The sequence below is a fragment of the Lygodium microphyllum genome, chromosome 2 (genome assembly GCF_053477565.2).
Source record: "Lygodium microphyllum isolate KBCC chromosome 2, Lygodium_microphyllum_v1.1.10, whole genome shotgun sequence".
Taxonomy (NCBI): domain Eukaryota; kingdom Viridiplantae; phylum Streptophyta; class Polypodiopsida; order Schizaeales; family Lygodiaceae; genus Lygodium; species Lygodium microphyllum.
In genome coordinates this window covers 185,473,973-185,493,186 of record NC_141136.1, presented here as the reverse complement: position 1 = coordinate 185,493,186, position 19,214 = coordinate 185,473,973, and the positions used below count along the sequence as shown (strand labels likewise).

The window sequence follows — 19,214 nt, the reverse complement described above, 5'->3', positions numbered from 1 at the left end:
TGCTAGTTTATACAACTCAATTAAATAAAAAATACTAAACAGTTTGTTAGATCAATATAAGACATCAATCTTGATTACATAAAAGGGCCTACAGTTGATCCGAAAATTGAACTAAGACCACAAGCATGACATCAAAAGAGTAGACACGTCTAGATTATGACCATGCTCTAAGGCTATGCAACTGATCCTTGAGATAAAATTTAGAAACTTGGTTGTAAGATGCACACCTCCAGAACAAATGTAAAATTATAGAATGACTAAATTTCAAGACAAGCAGTTTGTATTCAAACTTTGAAGTTATTCAGTGGCTTTTTACCTGAGATCCTGGACCAATGGATGGGTCATTGCCCCTTAAACCTTTAGCCAGCTCTGTGTATACCTCTTGCTTAGGGGTTGCGGCTGGAATACCAAAATAAGAGAACTCTACCACATCAACATCACACCATATGCCTCCAGCTGGTCAACCGTGAGAGTTAAAGAGGACAAACTCTTGCTACAAAAGACATGTAGATGAGAGTTAAAGAGGACAAACTCGTAGCAAGTTTGATGCTGTCAACCGTGAAAGTATTTGATGTGGTGAGCCTTGATTTGGTCCTTCATTCATACTAAGAGAGATCAAAATTTTCCTACAAGGTTAAATAGAATTGGCTAAGCAGCTGCATACTGACTTAAGGTTTAAAACTCTTCTTTGGCCGAGATGCATGCTGTAGACAGGTCTTCTGCCTTTTACCAGGAGCAAAATACCAAACACTGATCAATCAGAAAGGACATATAGGAAGACAGAAGGAAATCCCTTGCTACCTTATAGCATGTCCTGCTTCCTGAGAAGCTAGCCGAACAGCGATGTCGAGGGCATACACAACAGTTCAACTTGCAGCATGAGCCTGAAGGTCATGATCATTCTCCATAGTCAGTGAGAAAGCTGCTTCCCTTGAGATGTCTGGAGGCAGAGCAAATGCTCAGAAACTGATGATGTTAGAATATATTTCAAGCTTGCAGGGAATGGGGTTGTCATTCAAGCTCTTTTGGGTGTGATTGTGATCTTTTGAATGAGGTTCCATGGGCTGTATTGAGCATGAGTGTATGTTCTTAAACAATGAATAAGAAGAGAAGTAAATGCCAGAAGATCACTTTGGGTTGTCTTGGCCTTTTGTTACAACCCTATGTGTCTGCTAAGAAGGCCACTGTCTTCCCTCCATTGTTGCAGGAAATTTGAAAAATTTACAAGCAGATGGGGCAAGCTTGTCAGTCTCTTAACTGATGACAATGCAAGCTTAACTAATGATTCCCTGGCAGTGTTGGCCATATTAGCACCATGTGCAGAGGGCCCGATGGCTATAAGGAAGACTAGGTCCATACCTTTGCTGGTAAAACTGTTAACATTTGGGTCCACCAAAGGGAAGGAGAACTTTACTGCAGTCCTCTTGGCTTTGTGAAAGAATGGAGGAGGAGAAGTTAAAAGATCTGTCTTGATCCTTCCTACTGCTCTCTCCTCTTTGCAAAGGCTAGCATTGGATGGTTCTCCTAGAGCCCAAAGAAAAGAATCCCTGCTTTTGAAGATTCTTAGAGAATCTGATATTGAGTAATAAAACATGTAACTGGGAGATAGTACCTGCTCAGATAAAATCATACACAAAACCCAAGTCCTAAATGTAGATTAAAGAGTTCTTTGCCATAAGTAGGTTCCAACCTACTTGTGAAGATCAATGTCTCCTTGACACACTCCATCACTGTGAGTATGCATTAATTTTGCCTGCATCTTTCATTCATCCTGAATAACAAGTCATTCATTCAAAAAATGGTGCAGCAATATAGAATACTGCAATTGCTGTGGGAAAAACATGACTGCAATTGCTGTGAGCACTTTGAAACACATGGCAGCCCATGATAGCTCATCCATGCACAAGCTTATAATCTAGACTTATGCAAGCTTACTGCAAGCTGTGGAACTCAACCAATCTACATGCTCTGTCCCTCTCCTGTCTTCACCTTCACAGGTACATGCATTTTCTTCTACACCAGCTGAAGTATATACTTGGTCATTAGGTAAGATGGTTTCTTCATAGTCAGCTAATGTGTGTTTGATTCCATCAAGTAATGCGGCTTCTTTGCAATAAGCCACTGGTGATTCTCTTCCATCAGCATGATATTTTCCTTGGCAATAAGGTGGTCTGCAAGCAGCATCTGCAGAACAGGGAGGAGACACAGACAATACTTGGTGGTTCTCTCTATCATCCTCCATCTTTGCTTTGGTCTTTAGGTCCAATGTTTTCAAGGCAAAAACCAGCTCAAAGGCTGCAAGTGTGCAATGGGCTGCCTGTACTGGGGTCAGTAGGTTTTGTAGCTCTTGGAGGGTATGCAGCCTAAGAGAGTTTGATCGCTTAAATAGCGAACTCAAAGTTTCAAGCTTTGACTCCATTAATTGTTGTCCTTGCACTATGTTGTGTGACATGATGAAAGAAGAGCTCCCAATCCCTATGGCTTCTTTCATGCTTTGATCTGCAATAAGCATCTGAAAGAACCCAAAGCAGTAGTCAGGCTCAGCAAACGTAGAAAAGCTAGAATATTATGAATCACAAGTAGCTTTAGACACTTTCCTGTGTCACTGGGAAAAGGGGATCTTTTCCCTTGTTTTTCCTTATAGTATTCAACATCATGAGCTTCTGTGAGGGAGGGACCACATACCTGGTCGGGGGCAAGGAGCAACCACACCGAGCTAGGTATGTGGTCCCTCCCTTGCAAAAGCTCATGATGTTGTCATAATTCACAATGTGGGAAGTATAGTGAGAATTTGTTGAAAAGTTCTTGTGCGCATCATGCCAGACCATGGCAGACAGCTTCAAAATGGCTTGGCAGAAACATGATAAATTGCAACAGAAAACTCAAGAAGCAAAGGTTCACCTGCATGGTTGCTAGTTGATTTGAAAGCTCCATCTCTGCCTGGTGCATGTAATGCTGCAAAGCATCCATTGAAGCTAACTGTGTCTTTGACAACAGGCATGTCACATCATCATGGTTTATGCAACCATTAAGCTTCTGCACATCAATACCCATTTTCGAGTACACGAGTGTTATAGCTAATGTGGGCCTCCAACCACCTATCCACATAAATGTTGCTTCAAGAGCAGAGGAATGACGCCCTGCAGGAAAAAACTTTAACCAATACCAGAAAACATGCCTCAACACAAAACTCTATTCAGTGGGGACAAGTAGAAAGAATCAAACACAGTAAAGCCAAAGAATACTTGCATTCTCTTCTTGGCCACCCAAAAGTGGATTGAAATCTCACTCTATCACCTACACACGTATATACAACAGATTCTCTGAAATTTATCATTTTAGCTTGAATGTTTTACTTACTAGACACAATATGTGTAAGCCAGGCTGTTAGTCAAGACAATTTTCCTTATGAGAGTTTTGGAAAGAAGAGATATAATATGTGCTAAGAATAACTTTGAGAAATAAGCTAGAGTGTTTGAATGGTTTGAGCAATCAATAAGCCCATCTTGAGGCAATGAAAGTAAGCCATTGAGCGTGTTTAGATTAGTATTCTGTGCATGTCTGGATAGAATGACTACCATCTGTGTACTGAAAGTACTATGTACATGGCTCCCTAATGCAATGAAGGTAAGTCATGCAGTATCCAATTCCAATAGAATATTATTAGTGCTTTTTTAATGCTAGCTTAGAGTACATTTGTGTCAGGCAATTCTCCTGGACAACCATCACTATATGTTTATTCTGTTCTCTTTCACAGGATGTGTTGTAGAAAAGTTCTAAGTTTTCATTTGCTGAAATGCAGGCCATGGGGACAAATGGAATTGTGAAGGAATGCTTCTTGTCGTATGGACTTATGGGAAAAATGGAATAATGAAGGAATTCTTCTTGTCGTATGGGCTTATGGACCTAAGAGTCTCGTAACGGCACAAGACAATACAAGTTAATGCAATCCACAAGCAATGCAACAAATAAAAAGTGTGTGAAGTCTGACCTGAAATAGTTGCAAGCAATCCATCAGTGGTGGGGGGAGGTTTGTGGGAGGCTTTGTAGATGCTCATGCAATCCTTCACAAGCTGCCTGACATGGGAATCAGGGCTCTTGGAGATGAGGGCGAACCGGAGGGCCTGCACCTTGGCCTTCCACTGCAGACAGACATGAGCCAGCTGCCATGAGTCCTAGGCTTCCATGGGATCGATCAATGCTCGATGCGATGGATTGCGATGTCGAGCGTTGGACATTGGACGCTGTCTTCAGAGTTTCCATGTCCACAGCCTGTGTCCACGGCCTGTTCTCAACCTACTTCCTCATTTTCTAAGTAGCTTGTTAATCACCTACTTTCCTTGTCCACAGCATGTTCTCAACTTGCTTCCTCATTTTCGCACTGGCCTATTAATTACCTGCTTTCCCATTTTCTAAGGCTTTATCCCCTTTAGCATAAAACACCAAGAGAAAAAGATACAAACACAACCGTAGAAGAACAAGAGTAGAGTGTTGAGAATGCAAGGATAGATTAAGGCTTGTTAGATTTAGTTATTATTCCACCAAAACCTTACTCACAAAGCATGCTAACCCAATGATGTAAGAAATAATTACTAATTTCATGAGACATTTTCCATAAATCATGAATATATCAAGTCACAAGAGGCGAAGAGAAGTAAGGAATACAAAATCTATTCTAGGGAGATGGAAATGTTTACTTTGGGGTGACTCTTGTGTGACCTCCATCATTATTTAACTACTTTCATTTTGTCCTTAATACTCTTGTTTATGCTTTGCATTGTCTTGTTATTAACTAAGTGCATGAGCTTGTAATTATTTTGAAATCTCTTTTTCTAATATTATTTTGAAATCTCTTTTTAGAGAGAGAGAGAGAGAGGTGAGAGAAACCCCTTAAGGGGCAAAAAAGAGAGTCCACATTTCTCCTAATGTTGCATCAATAAAAGTCAATTGCTTTTCCTCTTCTACCTCTCCAATGAATGTGTCTCGTACTACTTTTGGATACAAGTCAAAGTCCTTCAAGGACATGGCCTCTTTCTCTCATGCTCTACTAGAGCCATCTGTTTTACTTTCAATTGCAACTCCATAGATTCTTCTAGATGCTAAAATGGTATGAGGATTATCTCGTATGTGAGTTGTGGACGTTCACTTCTTGACTTGAGGACTCATCTTTTGAGGAAGCATTCAAGAATGTAACGTGATAGGGATCTTCTAAGGTTTTTTGATACTATGGGATTGGTGTTGTTTGTCTCTTCCACTTTTTGTGTACATCCTCAACATGTGTTGTGGACCATTAAGGAGCTCAAAAGGGACCATAGTCATTCAATTCAAGAGTAAGGACTCTTCATAATCTAAAGCCTTGGTCATGTCCTCATGGACATCCTTCTTCAAATGGAAGGGATTCTTGCTCTTCCTTTCTTTTATCAACTTCATCCTCCACATCAAGCTTTGTCTCTACCTTTGTAGAGGCTCTAGAAGAGAACAATAGGCTCTCTATTTCTACTGCTATTTTTATCTTTGACTCTAATGTGGCCATGTAACAAGGAGAGTAGTACATCCATCCCTCCACCTCATTATTAGAGATAATTTCAAAAGTCATTCTTGGCTACTTTTTAGGTGATAGTGTTTGTATTTGATTTGCATTTGCCTTTACTAGTTACCATGATACCTATGAGAATGACGTGTGGATATGCATTAGTTAGTCTTGATTGAAATGTGGTGACATCATGCTTCTAGCATCAAATGTTAGTGATTTAAAATTTTTTGTGCATTACATTAAGCTTTTCTTTTGTGAGTTTTGGGGCTATTATTTTATGAAATCTAATGTTCACTGTTCTTTAAGTGATTCAAGTGTTGCAGCATCTCCAGCATGCCTGTTTTGTGTCAAATCCAAAAGATATATTTCATGACACTAGCTATTCACATTCAAGGTTAAAGTAAATTTGTAAATTATGTGCAAGAAATTGTGGAGAAATTGTTTTAAGTGGAGAACCTAAGCTAAAGCACCGCAAATAGATAATGGAGAGCCAAGAAGATGAATTTTCCAGAGTCACTTGAAGGGTGGGAGAAGAAAATCAAGACTTTTTCTATCATGTCCATGACCCTTTCTTCAAAGGTAGCATCCATTATTCATGAGCCTTACTTCAAAGGTAAACACCCATAGTTCAATTTGGAGATATCTTATGAGGTTTGGGGATTGTTATAGTAGCTTTATGAATGTTGTTGTCCTTCTTCTAACAATTAGTCTTTAAACTTAGAGTTACAACCTTCCTTACACACATGGGGAATCGGACCAAACCTTTCTAATGAAGATGATGTGTCTCTAGGATTACTTGTTAGCTACTGGGGCAAGTATAAGGATGAGTCAACTTATTACCTTGGTTTTGAACAAGCTACCAAATGAGTTTAGTGCATTGGAAAAAACAAAACCAAAGCTAACTAAATGAACAATGCAATGATGGAAATGTGTGTGTGTGTGAGTAAATGCATTAGAAGACTGAAGAAAGAAAATATAAGGACAAAATCGTAAGGGCCCAACTCAATGCACCAAAATATAGGCAACTCCTTCAAAAGATGACAGAGGTAGAAATTACATGTAGGAGCACACCAACATAGAAGAAGAAGAACCCTTGTTGAGTTTCTTATAAGAAGGGGAGCTTACTTGAGATTATTCTCACAAAAAAACCCAATATGTGGGAGGTTTAGTTGTAGCTATTAAGATAAAGCCTTTGATGCAAGGTGAGGTGGGCCAAGGTGGCCTCCCCTACTTAAGAGCATCTTCTTCAGCATCATGGTGATGACTTCCGAGTTCACTAGAGAGCAAAGGAGGGCCTCATGGTGAGTTACTTTTTAGTTTTCCTCATAAATCTTGTTTATGCTTTACATTATCTTATTACTAACTAAATACATATCTTATGATGTCTTAAATACATATATTCTCTTTCTTCAAGACAAAAGCTTGTGAATCACAAAAGATAGTGGACCAACTCCCTCTAAACCCAACCAATTATGAACAAATACCTTGCTAATATATCTCTGTTTCACCCATTGTGGAAGCTCCTCCTTAAAGGGTATTGTACCCATGGAAAACATGAATATCAATAGGCATAGCTTGAGATACTCAACATTGGGTAAGTGGCTAGGAAGGGATAGATTCGTCACTTGGATTGTCTATTTGGCTCAATTCTTTGGCCCCCTTCAAGGAGGCTATTTTTGTTGTTAATGAACATCTTAAATTATTCTACCATCTTCTTTAGAAGGCAATCAAATTTTGGGAAAACTTATGAGATCATAGGAACAAATAGGATGCATTTATAGCTAACTAATAATTTCTACTCTATAATGTCATAGGGGATGGACAAATTAAGCCAAATCACGTCAAAGTTTAAAGACATGTTTTCCACCTCGCATAGGATCAAGCTCAAGTCAAGTAAATTTTTTGTGACATGAAGGTATAACATTGGAAAATGCAAGAAAAATCAAAGCCTCTAGGTTGATGTGTTAATTTCTCAAGGCACATGCATTTTCAACTGAACCTGCAAACATATATATGTGAGTGAATGAAAAAATCTAATTCTAGTAATATGGAATGGCACACGGTTTGGTGTTTCTTTAGAGGCTACTTATGTTGATGTTTTCCATAGAGGTAGACTTAGTAAATTAATGCCTCTTTAGCTGATTGTTCTTTTGTGCAAGGTTAAAAACAATATCCTTTTCATCTTTTTTGGAAATGTAGTTACATCAAAAAGGTGTGGAAGAAGGTGCACAAATGGTCTATAGTTGGTTCTTAGTTTCTATAGGCGTTGTGATGGGTCAAACAGTGGTGAGTGATAAATTATCAATCAATTTCAATTCCCCTTCATAGGGCTTGGTACACCACCAAAATAATCTTTAGTGGAGTAAGGAGAATAATTTTGCAAAAGTTCATAAAATAGGATAAGAAGCAACATTGTACCAAGTGGGCACAAAATGAATAAAAGATACATGTATTTAGCATGGATTGAGTGACTACTTAGTTTAAAGCCTAATCTATATGGTGACCCTTTTCCATGGTTAGTGTTAGAAAAACAAGTGGACAAAATATTTCTTGTTATTACAATCTATTATTCCCTAGTATAAGATGTGGGGAATGGAATTCCCTAGTTGTGTGGCCTATAATTACCTATTATGATATGCGAGGAATGGGATTCCCTAGCTATATGACTTATAGTTTCATAAGATAAGATGTGGGGAATGGAATTCCCTAGTTGTATGTAGGGAATTTATATAGGCCTACCTAGAAATTCCTATTATGAGATATAGGAAATGTATTTCCCTAGTTATATATAGGAAACTCACATATATGAACCTAGGAAATATTAGAGAATTTCCTACATTCCACAAGTTTTCCTATGTAGGAATTGTTCAAAAGCTCCTTGTGTCACCTTCCTCCCCTCATCATTCATGATGATGGCTCCTGACCTACTATCAACTAGATATCCATAACCCCCTAGAGTCTGCCTAAGATGGGTCCTCTCCCATCTGCGTCCATGCTCCTGGGCATATCCAGGAGACCCCTGTGCATCCGGTGTACCGACGGGGGTAATATCTCCCAGAGTGGCACCCACAAGGGTGCCACCTCTGCTGACGGCTGCGCAAAAGCGGGAGTAACTGGAGTAGACGTCCCCACAGGTGTGACAAATCCTGGAGGTGATGCAGCTCCAGCTGAACGACGAGACAGAGACACTGCGTCCGTGTCTCCATAGCATCCACCTGAGCCTGAGGCACACTCCCTGGAAGGGCCACGAGAGCGAGGAGTCGCACATGTATCCTGTGTCGACCGCGGGCTCACTGCCTCTGTATCTCTGCAACATCCCCCTGATCCTGATGCACTCCCTCCCTCTGGCCCAAGTCGTGAGCGTCGAGCTCGTCTGCTCGAAGCCAAAGCATCCAATCACGTTGAAGCAGATCTAGTAGAGTGCCTTGATGAAGACCTAAACAGCTCCTAATCTGCCATCTCTCTGAATCTTCCAATCTGGTCTGGAGACATGCATGCAAAGATGTCCTGTAACTCCTCATCGCTCATCCCTCGACTCATCCTGAAAATGTCACCTGCACAGACAAAAAATGATGTTAGAATAATCAATTTAAATCATACAAAGTACAGTAATATAAATCATTTTAAAAAAATCTCACTTAAAATGCATATCTTATGTACCCTTATAAGCGATTGGTCAACGAATTGAGTAAGTGGATGCTCCAAGTATGAAGTATCCTATGGTCCCATGTTAATCTCCTAACACAACTCCGCATACACTGGAACGTCGATAGACATGTCACCACAAAAGAATGAGTCTGCCTCGTTCTCAAAGAATTCTTATACTCTTGTATTTCCATCATTGTTAGCCGATGCTGGCTCCAAGCTTTCGACGGCCTCCACCCCTTGCAATATCAACCCCTCTATTTGCATATTATCTTCATCTATGCTCAGAACATCACTTTGATCATATACTCTCACACTTCGGGGAGTTGAAGGTATAACATACCACCATCGAGGTTGTCGGGGGTTTGGATAGAAGATTACATGTTCACAAATACGTACAAGAGAGTTCAAACCATTGTGACATAAACCATGTCGTAATACAATTAGCAAGCAAATGAGTCCATGCACCTATTCACAATGAGCCGGCAACACAAAGGTGTCACGCAAATCCGTCCATTTTTTTTCGGAATCTATTTCGAGAAATCTAGATGGACCTCGTCGAACTATTGCTCCAGCTCCTCCATGTACCACTTTGAACCACTACACATCGAATAGTATCATGGAGAAGCTACGGTAATCCACCGTAACAATACTTTGCAAGTTCCCAAAATACTCCATCTCATCCACAACCGTGTTTGGATCCGTTGCTCATCGCCGGCTCTCTTGCTCGAACCTTGCCATGATACCACAGTCCATTGTGGAGCGCATTTTGTCAATACACTCCACGAGAAAATACCGTCCGCGCGACCATGCTGTACTATATATTTTGTACTGTACATTGAAACACTCAAATTAGATGTCACATATAAAATTTGGATACAACAGATTCTAAAACCCTCATCATCTTTGGACTACATCCCCTCGAGAATTCCCACTCCTCCATTGAGACCTCTGTCCCTTCGCGAGACGCTATGGTCAAAGCTCCATGCAACCATCACGTTGACATAAACCGCGGCATCTCCTCCATGCCTTTGGGATATCGAATCGGTCGATGACGCATACTATGTCGAAATTCAGCTTGCGTTTCCTCTCGATCTTACCTATCGATCTGGTACTTGGCGAGCCACGTCTCCATAGAGGCATGGTGCAACATACAAAAGTGATTCACATTCTCTTCCATCGAGGCATCCATTCTCTTTTCTACCCCATTTCCAACCATCACATCTCTAGTCGGTCTATCATCGTCCTTCAACGACCATAGCATTTCATTGTCTGGTTCCACTGTTGGTAGCCATTGTGAAATATGCACTAGTGCCTCAAACACCAGCCAACCTTCGGTCATGCTACCTTCTGGCCGAGGTTGTTATCACACAAAGCCTTTCAGGGTTTTCATGAAGCGCCTCAAGAAGAACATCCATCGCGTATGGACAGGTCCAGCAATCTCCACTTCATCCACAAGATGCACAAGAAGGTGGATTTGTATCGTAAGCATGCTAGTGGGCAGGTATTTCTCAAAGAGACAGACCATCTCCACTACTCCCCACCTCGCGGATTCAATAGAGGACGTCTTAATCTCCTTCTGTGAGATCCATTGCACCAAAGTCGACAACCTATAAATGGCCCCGTATATTTATGAAGTAAGACATCATGCGATCACGATCGATAGTACAAACTGCCACAAATGATAAAGCATTATGAATAATGGCTACATTCCAAATAGCAAAATGCCCACGCTAATTACAATCCATTCGTAGTACAAACATGACATATCTTATGCCAGTCATGGGATTTTAGCCCTGATAATTGGTCGTCTTTAGAAAATGCAGACCTGAGAGAACGCATCATACCCATCGGAGTGCGGATAGACTTGATTACTTGCTTCACAATGCGCTCTTCTTTAGTGGACAAAACTCAAGGAGCGCGAGAAAGTTACACGCGAACATTAGCACTTGACTACGGCCAAAGCACCTCCATCTTACCTACCTCCTTCAAATCCATTCGTACCCCTATAGTGTCTCTCTTTCCTGTGATGTGGTCCCATAACAAGCTGCCCAGATTCTTGAAAATATGCATGGGATCCAACAAGTGGTTGACCCGTAAGTGGGTCCAATATGGCAACTCGTAGAAAATTGAGAACCACCGCATTCCATTTGAATGTGATTCCGCGTGGACCATTTTCAGCTCGTACCAGCTTGCGGCGTTCATACATATTGGAGGTCGTCTAAGGAAACCTTCCCTGAGTTCATGATCCTCCGGCAAGAAAGCAACATGTCCTTGATATACCATCTTCTTCATGGTTCGTGACCTTCGGGAGTCTAACTGTGGCCCGCACAATGGACATGCATAATAACCTGAGGTAACCAGACATGTTCCAACACCACGACCTAGTGAATACTTGGTTGAATGAGATAAAATATAGATATTACCAGCGAGAACGGAGGCCTACTCACCTGAGTACTCTCCCAATCCAGGAAAGTCATGCATCGTCCACATGAGAATGACTCGAATATTGGCTGACCGGCAACCATCGTGCATGCTCATATCTTGCACGATGACCCCCTCCTCCCACAAAATCTTAAGCTCATCGACTAATGGACGAAGATACACGTCCATATTTTTTACTTTGTAGCGGCCTGGGACGAGCAAGCTAAGGATGAGATGTCCTTTCTTCGTAGAAAGCCATGGAGGGATATTGTAGTTGACAAGGACTATAGGCCACACACTGTAAGAAGTTGAGCGCAGACCAAATGGGTTCACGCCATCCATTGCAAGACCGAGCCGAAGATTCCTTGGCTCTCGGGCAAAGCCTGGGAAGGTTGAGTTAACGTGGCTCCATGTGCGCGAATCTGCTGATATTCGTTGAACTCTATCCGTGAACCTATTCTGTACATGCCACATTGTCAAGCTCGCCATGCCGAACGTACGAAAAATGTGGTTTATGCGGGGGATGAGCGGAAAGTGTCTGAGAACTTTTTGAGGGTTGGTTTACCCTTACAAGTCCTGTCAATACCTGTGAGCACCACTTTTTGAACATGTCTCCATAGTCTCGTATTCTCCTCGAAACAGTATGCAATCGTTGATACATGCATGGATGTTATTGTAGTCCATGCCAAGTTTTCGTAAAACATGTCGTGCATCATCACGAGACTCATACATGGTATTTGCAAGTGGTAATATATGATATTTCAATAACCTATAAAAAATCATAAAACACATTGAAAAAGCACAAATGTTTGTAATAATAGTGTCGAAAAAAAAATTCAATGAAGCGTATGTACAAGGTACCTGAACAACTTGGTCACACTCGTATCGCTCCACCCGTATTTTGCTTGCACACTTAAGAGTACAAGCAGTGTCTTCAGCCGAGATACTCGGCACCCATCATATAATGGTATGGATGCTTCCTCTCTAAGTGGATCAGAAGTCTCGATATCCATGGGAATCAAAGCATCGATCATTGCCTCTATCTCAGGCTCCAAGATTGTAGGTAGGTCTGGAAGGTTGCCTGTCTCCTCTAACATTGACGGTATAGATTGGCCTTGTGAGTGGTGGATTGGCTCCTGCACTCCATCCATCGCACGCCCACATACTCTTCTAATTGGCCGCAAAGGGTGCACTCCCCCTTGGGACAAGACATCACTTCCGTGGATAGAAAATTTGCCAACGAGACCCAATCTTATTGTATATGGTATCCAATTAGCTTGCGAGTACAATGCATGATTGATATTGACTTCAAATTACCGCTTGCTGAAAATCTACAATCGCCTGATCAATGATCTCAGATTGAAACTTGCCAAATCATCGTATGTGTTCTATAGACAATCGGCATTTTCGTCTAATTGCCAGCTTGCATTGAGAGCAATGACATGGGACACGCTGATTAAGATACGCCTCACGATCTTGAACAATAGGACCTTTTTCGTTTTCCATTTTGTCTACGTTACAACAAACAATTTGTTTTTGTTATCATTCTTTTCTTTTCTTAGATTGTTATCCTCTCCTTCCATCTCTCTCTTTTTCTATGACCTAGCATATAGTATCATAGAATACTAGTATTTAGTACCTAGTACTCAGTACCTAGCACATAATATTTCGTTTTCTCTCTTCCTCTCCCTCCCTCGCCCTCACTCTCTCTTTCTCTCTTTCCCTATTAGGTCTAATGATATTTCTCTTTTTATCTCTCCTCTCTCTCTCTCATTTCCTTTTCTCTCTCCTCTCTCTCTCATTCATTTTTCTCTCTCCTCTCCCTCTCTCATTTCCTCTCCCTCCCTTGCCCTCACCCTCTCTTTGTCTCTTTCCCTATTAGGTTTAATGATATATCTCTTTTTCTCTCTCCTCTCTCTCTCTCATTTCCTTTTCTCTCTCCTCTCCCTCTCATTCCTCTCCCTCCCTCTCTCATTTCCTCTCCCTCCCTCGCCCTCACCCTCTCTTTCTCTCTTTCCCTATTAGGTATAATGATATTTCTCTTTTTCTCTCTCCTCTCTCTCTCATTGTCTTTTCTCTCTCTACTCTCCCTCTCATTCCTCTCCCTCCCTCTCTCTTTTTCTCTCTCCTCTCTCTCTCATTCCTCTCCCTCCCTTGCCCTCTCTCATTCCTTTTTCTCTCTCCTCTCTCTCTCATTTTCTTTTTCTCTCTCCTCTCCCTCTCTCATTTCCTCTCCCTTCCTCGCCCTCACCCTCTCTTTCTCTCTTTCCCTATTAGGTTTAATGGTTTTTCTCTCTTTTTCTCTCTCCTCTCTCTCTCTTTTTTTCCTCTCTCATTTCATTTTCTCTCTTCCTCTCCCTCTCTCATTTCCTCTCCCTCTCTCGCCCTCACCCTCTTTTTCTATCTCTCTTTCCCTATTAGGTTTAATGATTTTTCTCTCTTTTTCTCTCTCCTCTCTATCTCATTTTTTCTTCTCTCTCCTCTCCCTCTCTCATTTACCTTTCTCTCTTTCTCTCCCTCTCTCATTTCCTGTCCCTTCTTCACCTTTACCCTCTCTTTTTCTCTTTCTCTATTATTTTTAATAATTTTTTCTCATTTTCTCTCTCCTCTCCCTCTCATTTTTTTCTCTCTTCATCCCCCTCTCTCATTTCCTCTCCCTCCCTCGCCCTCACCCTCACCCATATCCTCTCTTGCTCTATTTGCTTATTATGTTTAACATCTTATCTCTTTTCCTCTCTCCTCTCATTCTCTCTCTTTTTTCTCTCTCCTCTCCCTCTCTCTTTTCCTTTTGCTCTCTTCCTCTCCTTCTCTCATTTCTTCTCCCTCCCTCTCCCTCTCTCATTTCCCTATTATGCTTTCGTCTCTCCCCCCTCTCCCTCTCCCTCCCTCTCCCTCTCATTTTCTCTCTCTTCCTCCCCCTCCCTCTCTCATTTCCTCTCCCCCTCCCTCTCCCTCTCTTTAATTTCCCTCTCTTTCTCCCTCTCCCTCTCCCTCATTTCTTCTCCCTCTCTCATTACATACAAATTATTAAAAAAATAAATAAATAAGAGAGAGAATATACTCTCCCTCTCTCATTCCCTCTCTCTCTTCCTCTCTTTCTCTCTCATTTCCTCCCCCTTCCTCTCCCATTTCCTCTCTCTCCCTCTCTTTAATTTCACTCTCTTTCTCCCTCTCCCTCTCCCTCATTTCTTCTCCCTCTCACATTATATACAAATTATACAAAAATTAAATAAATAAGAGAGAGAATACACTCTCCCTCTCTCTCATTCTCTCATTTCATCCCCCTCCCTCTTCCATTTCCTCCCTCTCACTCTCCCTTCCTCCCCCTCTCCCTCCCTCCCCCATTTCCTCCCTCTCCCTCTCTTTCTCTCTCATTTCCTCTCCCTCTCTCAATATATATACACAAATTATAAAAGCAAAAGGGAGAGGGAGAGAGAAATGCGCTCTCCCTCCCTCTCCCTCTCTCATTTCCTCCCCATCCCTCTCCCTCTCCCTCTCTTTCTCTTTCTCTCCCTCTCTCTCCCTCTCTCTCGTTCTCTCATTTCATCCCTCTCCCTCTTCCATTTCCTCCCTCTCCTTCCCTCCCCCTCCCTCTCCCTCTCCCTCTCTCAATATATATACACAAATTATAAAAGCAAAAGGGAGAGGGAGAGAGAGAATGCACTCTCTCTCCCTCTCCCTCTCTCATTTCCTCCCTCCCTCTCCCTCTCTCTCTTTCTCTCCCTCTCTCATTTCCTCCCCCTCCCTCTCTTTCTCTTTCTCTTTCTCTCCCTCCCTCTCCCTCTCCCTCTCTTTCTCTCTCATTTTCTCTCCTAAACAAGCAAAAGAGAAAGAGAATTAAACCCTAAACAAGCAAAAGAATGAGAGAATAGACTCACCGATGAGATATGGCGAGGGTTTGGCGGCTCCTCTTCACGATGAAGGCTCCTCCTCTCCTTCGCGAACGATGGCGGCAGCGGCGGCAAGCCTTCTTCCTCTCCCTCTCTCACAACGGTCGCTCTCTCTCTCTTGCTCTCCCTCTCAAAATGATCGACGAAAATGCGCGAAATGAACCCGCGCTCGATTTCGGCCTATTTTTTTTCCCTGTGGGGCGTCACTATTTGCGTCGACGCAAATAGCAATGCCGCTACTTGTGTCCCTACCCGCCGTCGCTATAGGTTTAAATCCTTGTAGTGTCATACATATATCTTTCTTCTTGTATATTCATAAAGGTAGCTTCAAAATCATACATATATCTTTCATATACTTCTTGTATATTTCTAATATTACAAGCTATACTTGATTATTTTTGTTTTAAACATTTTGTTGTCTCGAAGTATGTTATTGTGTGTAGTCTTTCATAATGTGTGGATTCGATTCATAAAGCCAATGCCCAATAAGTACACAATAAGGGGCAAAGAAAAAAATGAGAGAGCTACTAGTTATAGAACTATAGCTTGAGCTAGAGGTCTACAACAACCAACAACTTTGTGGATTTCTTTTTCTCATCACATTTATTTGCACTTGAAAAGATACATGAAAAATGCACATAGATCTCATTTAAAGAACATTCAAAGTATCATGAAATTTGCAAAATTAGTGTGTCTAAAAATGCACGAAAAGTCATGCTTATTCTTTGTGGAAGAAATGTGGTTCAAAAATACATGGTTTGATCAACTAATGGCTTTCCTAAAAGCCTTTTGATACCTTGTTAATCATGACAGTAACATGCTCGTAAGTTTTTTCTTCAGTTCAATATATTTGTCAATATGACCATTTGTGAGCCTAATCCCTTGTAATGAGAGCTCATATATTATATAATGTCTATAAACTATACTAGTTTTGGAGAAATAATGCATTGTCCAAGCCAAGCAAGCAATATTGAGCCTAAGTATTATATGAAACATAAGAATGGTACTAGTAAAGAGTAGCAACGGATTGGAACGTATAGCAACGATAGTATTTAGTGGCAAATAACAATGGATTGGAAAGTATAGCAATAATAGTACTTAGCGGTGGCAAGTAACAATGGATTGGACAAAGGCATCCATGTGCTTATGAGATGAGCCATTTACATGGAGACTTGTCTCAAGCACTTGTTTTAGTCTCAGAGCATTCCCTCTAACTTCATCCCCAGCAGGGCCAGCCATCAAGGCCTTAACAACTCTCTCCACTTCACCACGATCGATGATTCCATGATGATTGCTCATGAAACGCATCCCGACTTTCCACTCTTCCACAACATACATGGCATTTAGAAATTGGTCCATAAGGTAAGGCCAACACAGCATGGACACCCCAAGTGTGATGCTTTCGATGGTTGAATTCCAGCCCGAGTGTGTGAGAAATCCACACGTGGCAGGGTGAGCAAGAACCTTAAGCTGGGGTGCCCAAGTGACAATGCATGCCCTGTCCTTGGTATGGACGATGAAGTCTTGGAAGATGGCATGATAGGAAGGGCATCCTATCATGCTAATACCGTTGACTAGGTCACGGCGAAAGGCCCAAAGGAATCTATGCTGGCTATGTTCGATCCCTGCAAGGAGCTCCACGATTTGTTCCTCGGACAGGAGGGTGAGGCTGCCGATCCAGCCATGGCATGCAGATGTCGTCCTCCTCGCCCCACAGGCTTGTGGAGGTCTCTCCCGCGAGGTCCTGCGTAAGGGGGCCGATGCAGTACACTGGCTTTCTGGCTTCCTCTTCTGATTCTTGGTGCCGCCCATCATGATTGAGCTGGCTAGAAAAGGCGTGGAAAGCAGGAGCTTCGAGGTCGAGCGAGGTATTAAACACGAGCGAGTGCGCTCTGCTGCATGCGATCTCGCACTCTGAGACCATGAAGCGGTACAGGAAGTCGCTCTCGTCACGGCCGTCGTGCTTCATTGCCGGCGTGTCTGCGATGCGAAACTTGGAGGCAGGCAGGCCCGGGGCAACAATACCATCTTCGAGCACGTTAGCCTCATCAGGCGATCCCACCTGGAAGAAGAAGAGATCGTCTGGCTTGTCTCGTTGCGTACTTGCCGCGATAGCTTTCTCCATCGGAATCCTTCCTCTCGCTATGTAGAAGAAGAGCAGGTTCATCGCCTGGCTGAATGGAAAGAAGGCCACTCGAGGTAGGCCCAGCTTATCAGCAACTTTCTGAGTGGGAGTCGACATGAAGACATCAGAGAGGATGCAGCTCACAGGCCCGGGGCCACTCTCTGATGCTTCCGCGATCACCCCCGCCAGAGCTTCCACGCTTATGTCCAAGAGAGCCTGGTTGAAATCCTGCAACGAGACCTTGAAATTGTTCGACAGGTCGAGGCCCGCGACAGGAACATGGGCTCTTCGGATGCGGCCGTGGACATGCAGGCGCTCTTTTTCTTCTTCAGCTGCTTCTGCTTCTGCTTCTTCTTGTTGCTTTTGCTGCGCTTGCAGGTTTTCTATCCTGTCATGAATCGCATCTATATTGATGAAAGTGACGGTGAAGCCATGGAAGCGAGCTAGGGCCTTGCAGAGGCGCATGAGCGGGTTGACGTGGCCTTGGCCGGGATGGGGGACGGCAACCACGTGTGGTGGACGACGAAGATTCTCATTACTACTTGCGGCCATAGCTAAGCTTCTCGCGAGAATATGATCTCACACGTCCTGCTTCGAATCCCAAGGTCTCGTAGCAGGAAAATTAACGGTAGATGTTGCAAACATGTTGATAATGTATGCATTTGCAAGAGCACGAGCTGGTGAGATGCAACACGCAACACACTCAGCATTCACATTTAAAGCCGCTACTCCTCTCCTCCACATGTCAAGTCAATTCACACTCGTATAGGGATATTTAGATTCGTCATAAAGTCCGCTACTTTCAAAGTGACATGGAATTCATCGTATGTAGATTTAAACCAGGTTGACACGTATAGCTCAGTAAAACTGATGAGAACAATATGGTTTTTTCATAAAACTGTAATACACATGTTCAAAAAAAATATGCTATTATTCGTAATTTCTTTGTTTTTTAAGGATAGTTTTCAACATGTAAAGAATAAAGATGGTGATTTTTTGTCTTCTTAATAGTAATTTTAATAAAATAAATAAATAAAATCAATAAACAATAACAATACTTTAAAAACTTTAAAAAAACTAAACGAAATGAGAAAATGTACTATATAGCATGTCAAGGAGTTGGCACAAATCTTTTCGTAAATAAATATATAATTATGAGAGAATTGTATCATTCTCCCATCCATTCAAAATATCCAGTTTGTTGAAGTTTTACATTTTTGTTTTTTTTAGTACGTTCGAAAGTTCGTTGCACTTTCGTTTTTGCCATACGTTCAAAATATCTTTTTTTTTCATTTTCGTTTCACTACTATTTAACTATTAACTAACATAAGTATATCTACTAATATTGCAACTATTAATTATATACTAACTATTATAAATACTATTGATATTACAAAAGTGTATCCAATTTACTAATTACAATAGAACTATTAAAAGTATTAATAAGTCCAACTAATTAAGTACTACTAATATTATTAATAAGTTTAATTATTAATACTAGAACTATTAATTAGCTATTAACTAGTACAAATACTACTAATATTACATAAGTCGAACTAGCAGTCCCTTAGCACCTCGCTAACATCCAAGCAATTCA

The 19,214-nt window shown here is 41.7% G+C and overlaps 1 protein-coding gene and 1 pseudogene across 1 annotated transcript; both read right to left on the bottom strand.

Moving 5' to 3' along the window:
• Window positions 1–1,921: 1,921 nt before the first annotated feature.
• Window positions 1,922–4,374, bottom strand: LOC148040702 (transcription factor TGA2-like). The gene is made up of 4 exons (XM_087664731.1): window positions 4,336–4,374; window positions 3,992–4,142; window positions 2,902–3,140; window positions 1,922–2,512 (listed from the first exon to the last, which is right to left on the bottom strand). Exons 1-4 carry the CDS (start codon window positions 4,372–4,374, stop codon window positions 1,922–1,924), a joined length of 1,020 nt encoding a protein of 339 aa, XP_087520857.1.
• A 12,010-nt stretch (window positions 4,375–16,384) lies between these two features.
• LOC148040701 (7-deoxyloganetin glucosyltransferase-like) lies at window positions 16,385–18,236 on the bottom strand (annotated as a pseudogene).
• Between the last annotated feature and the right edge of the window lie 978 nt (window positions 18,237–19,214).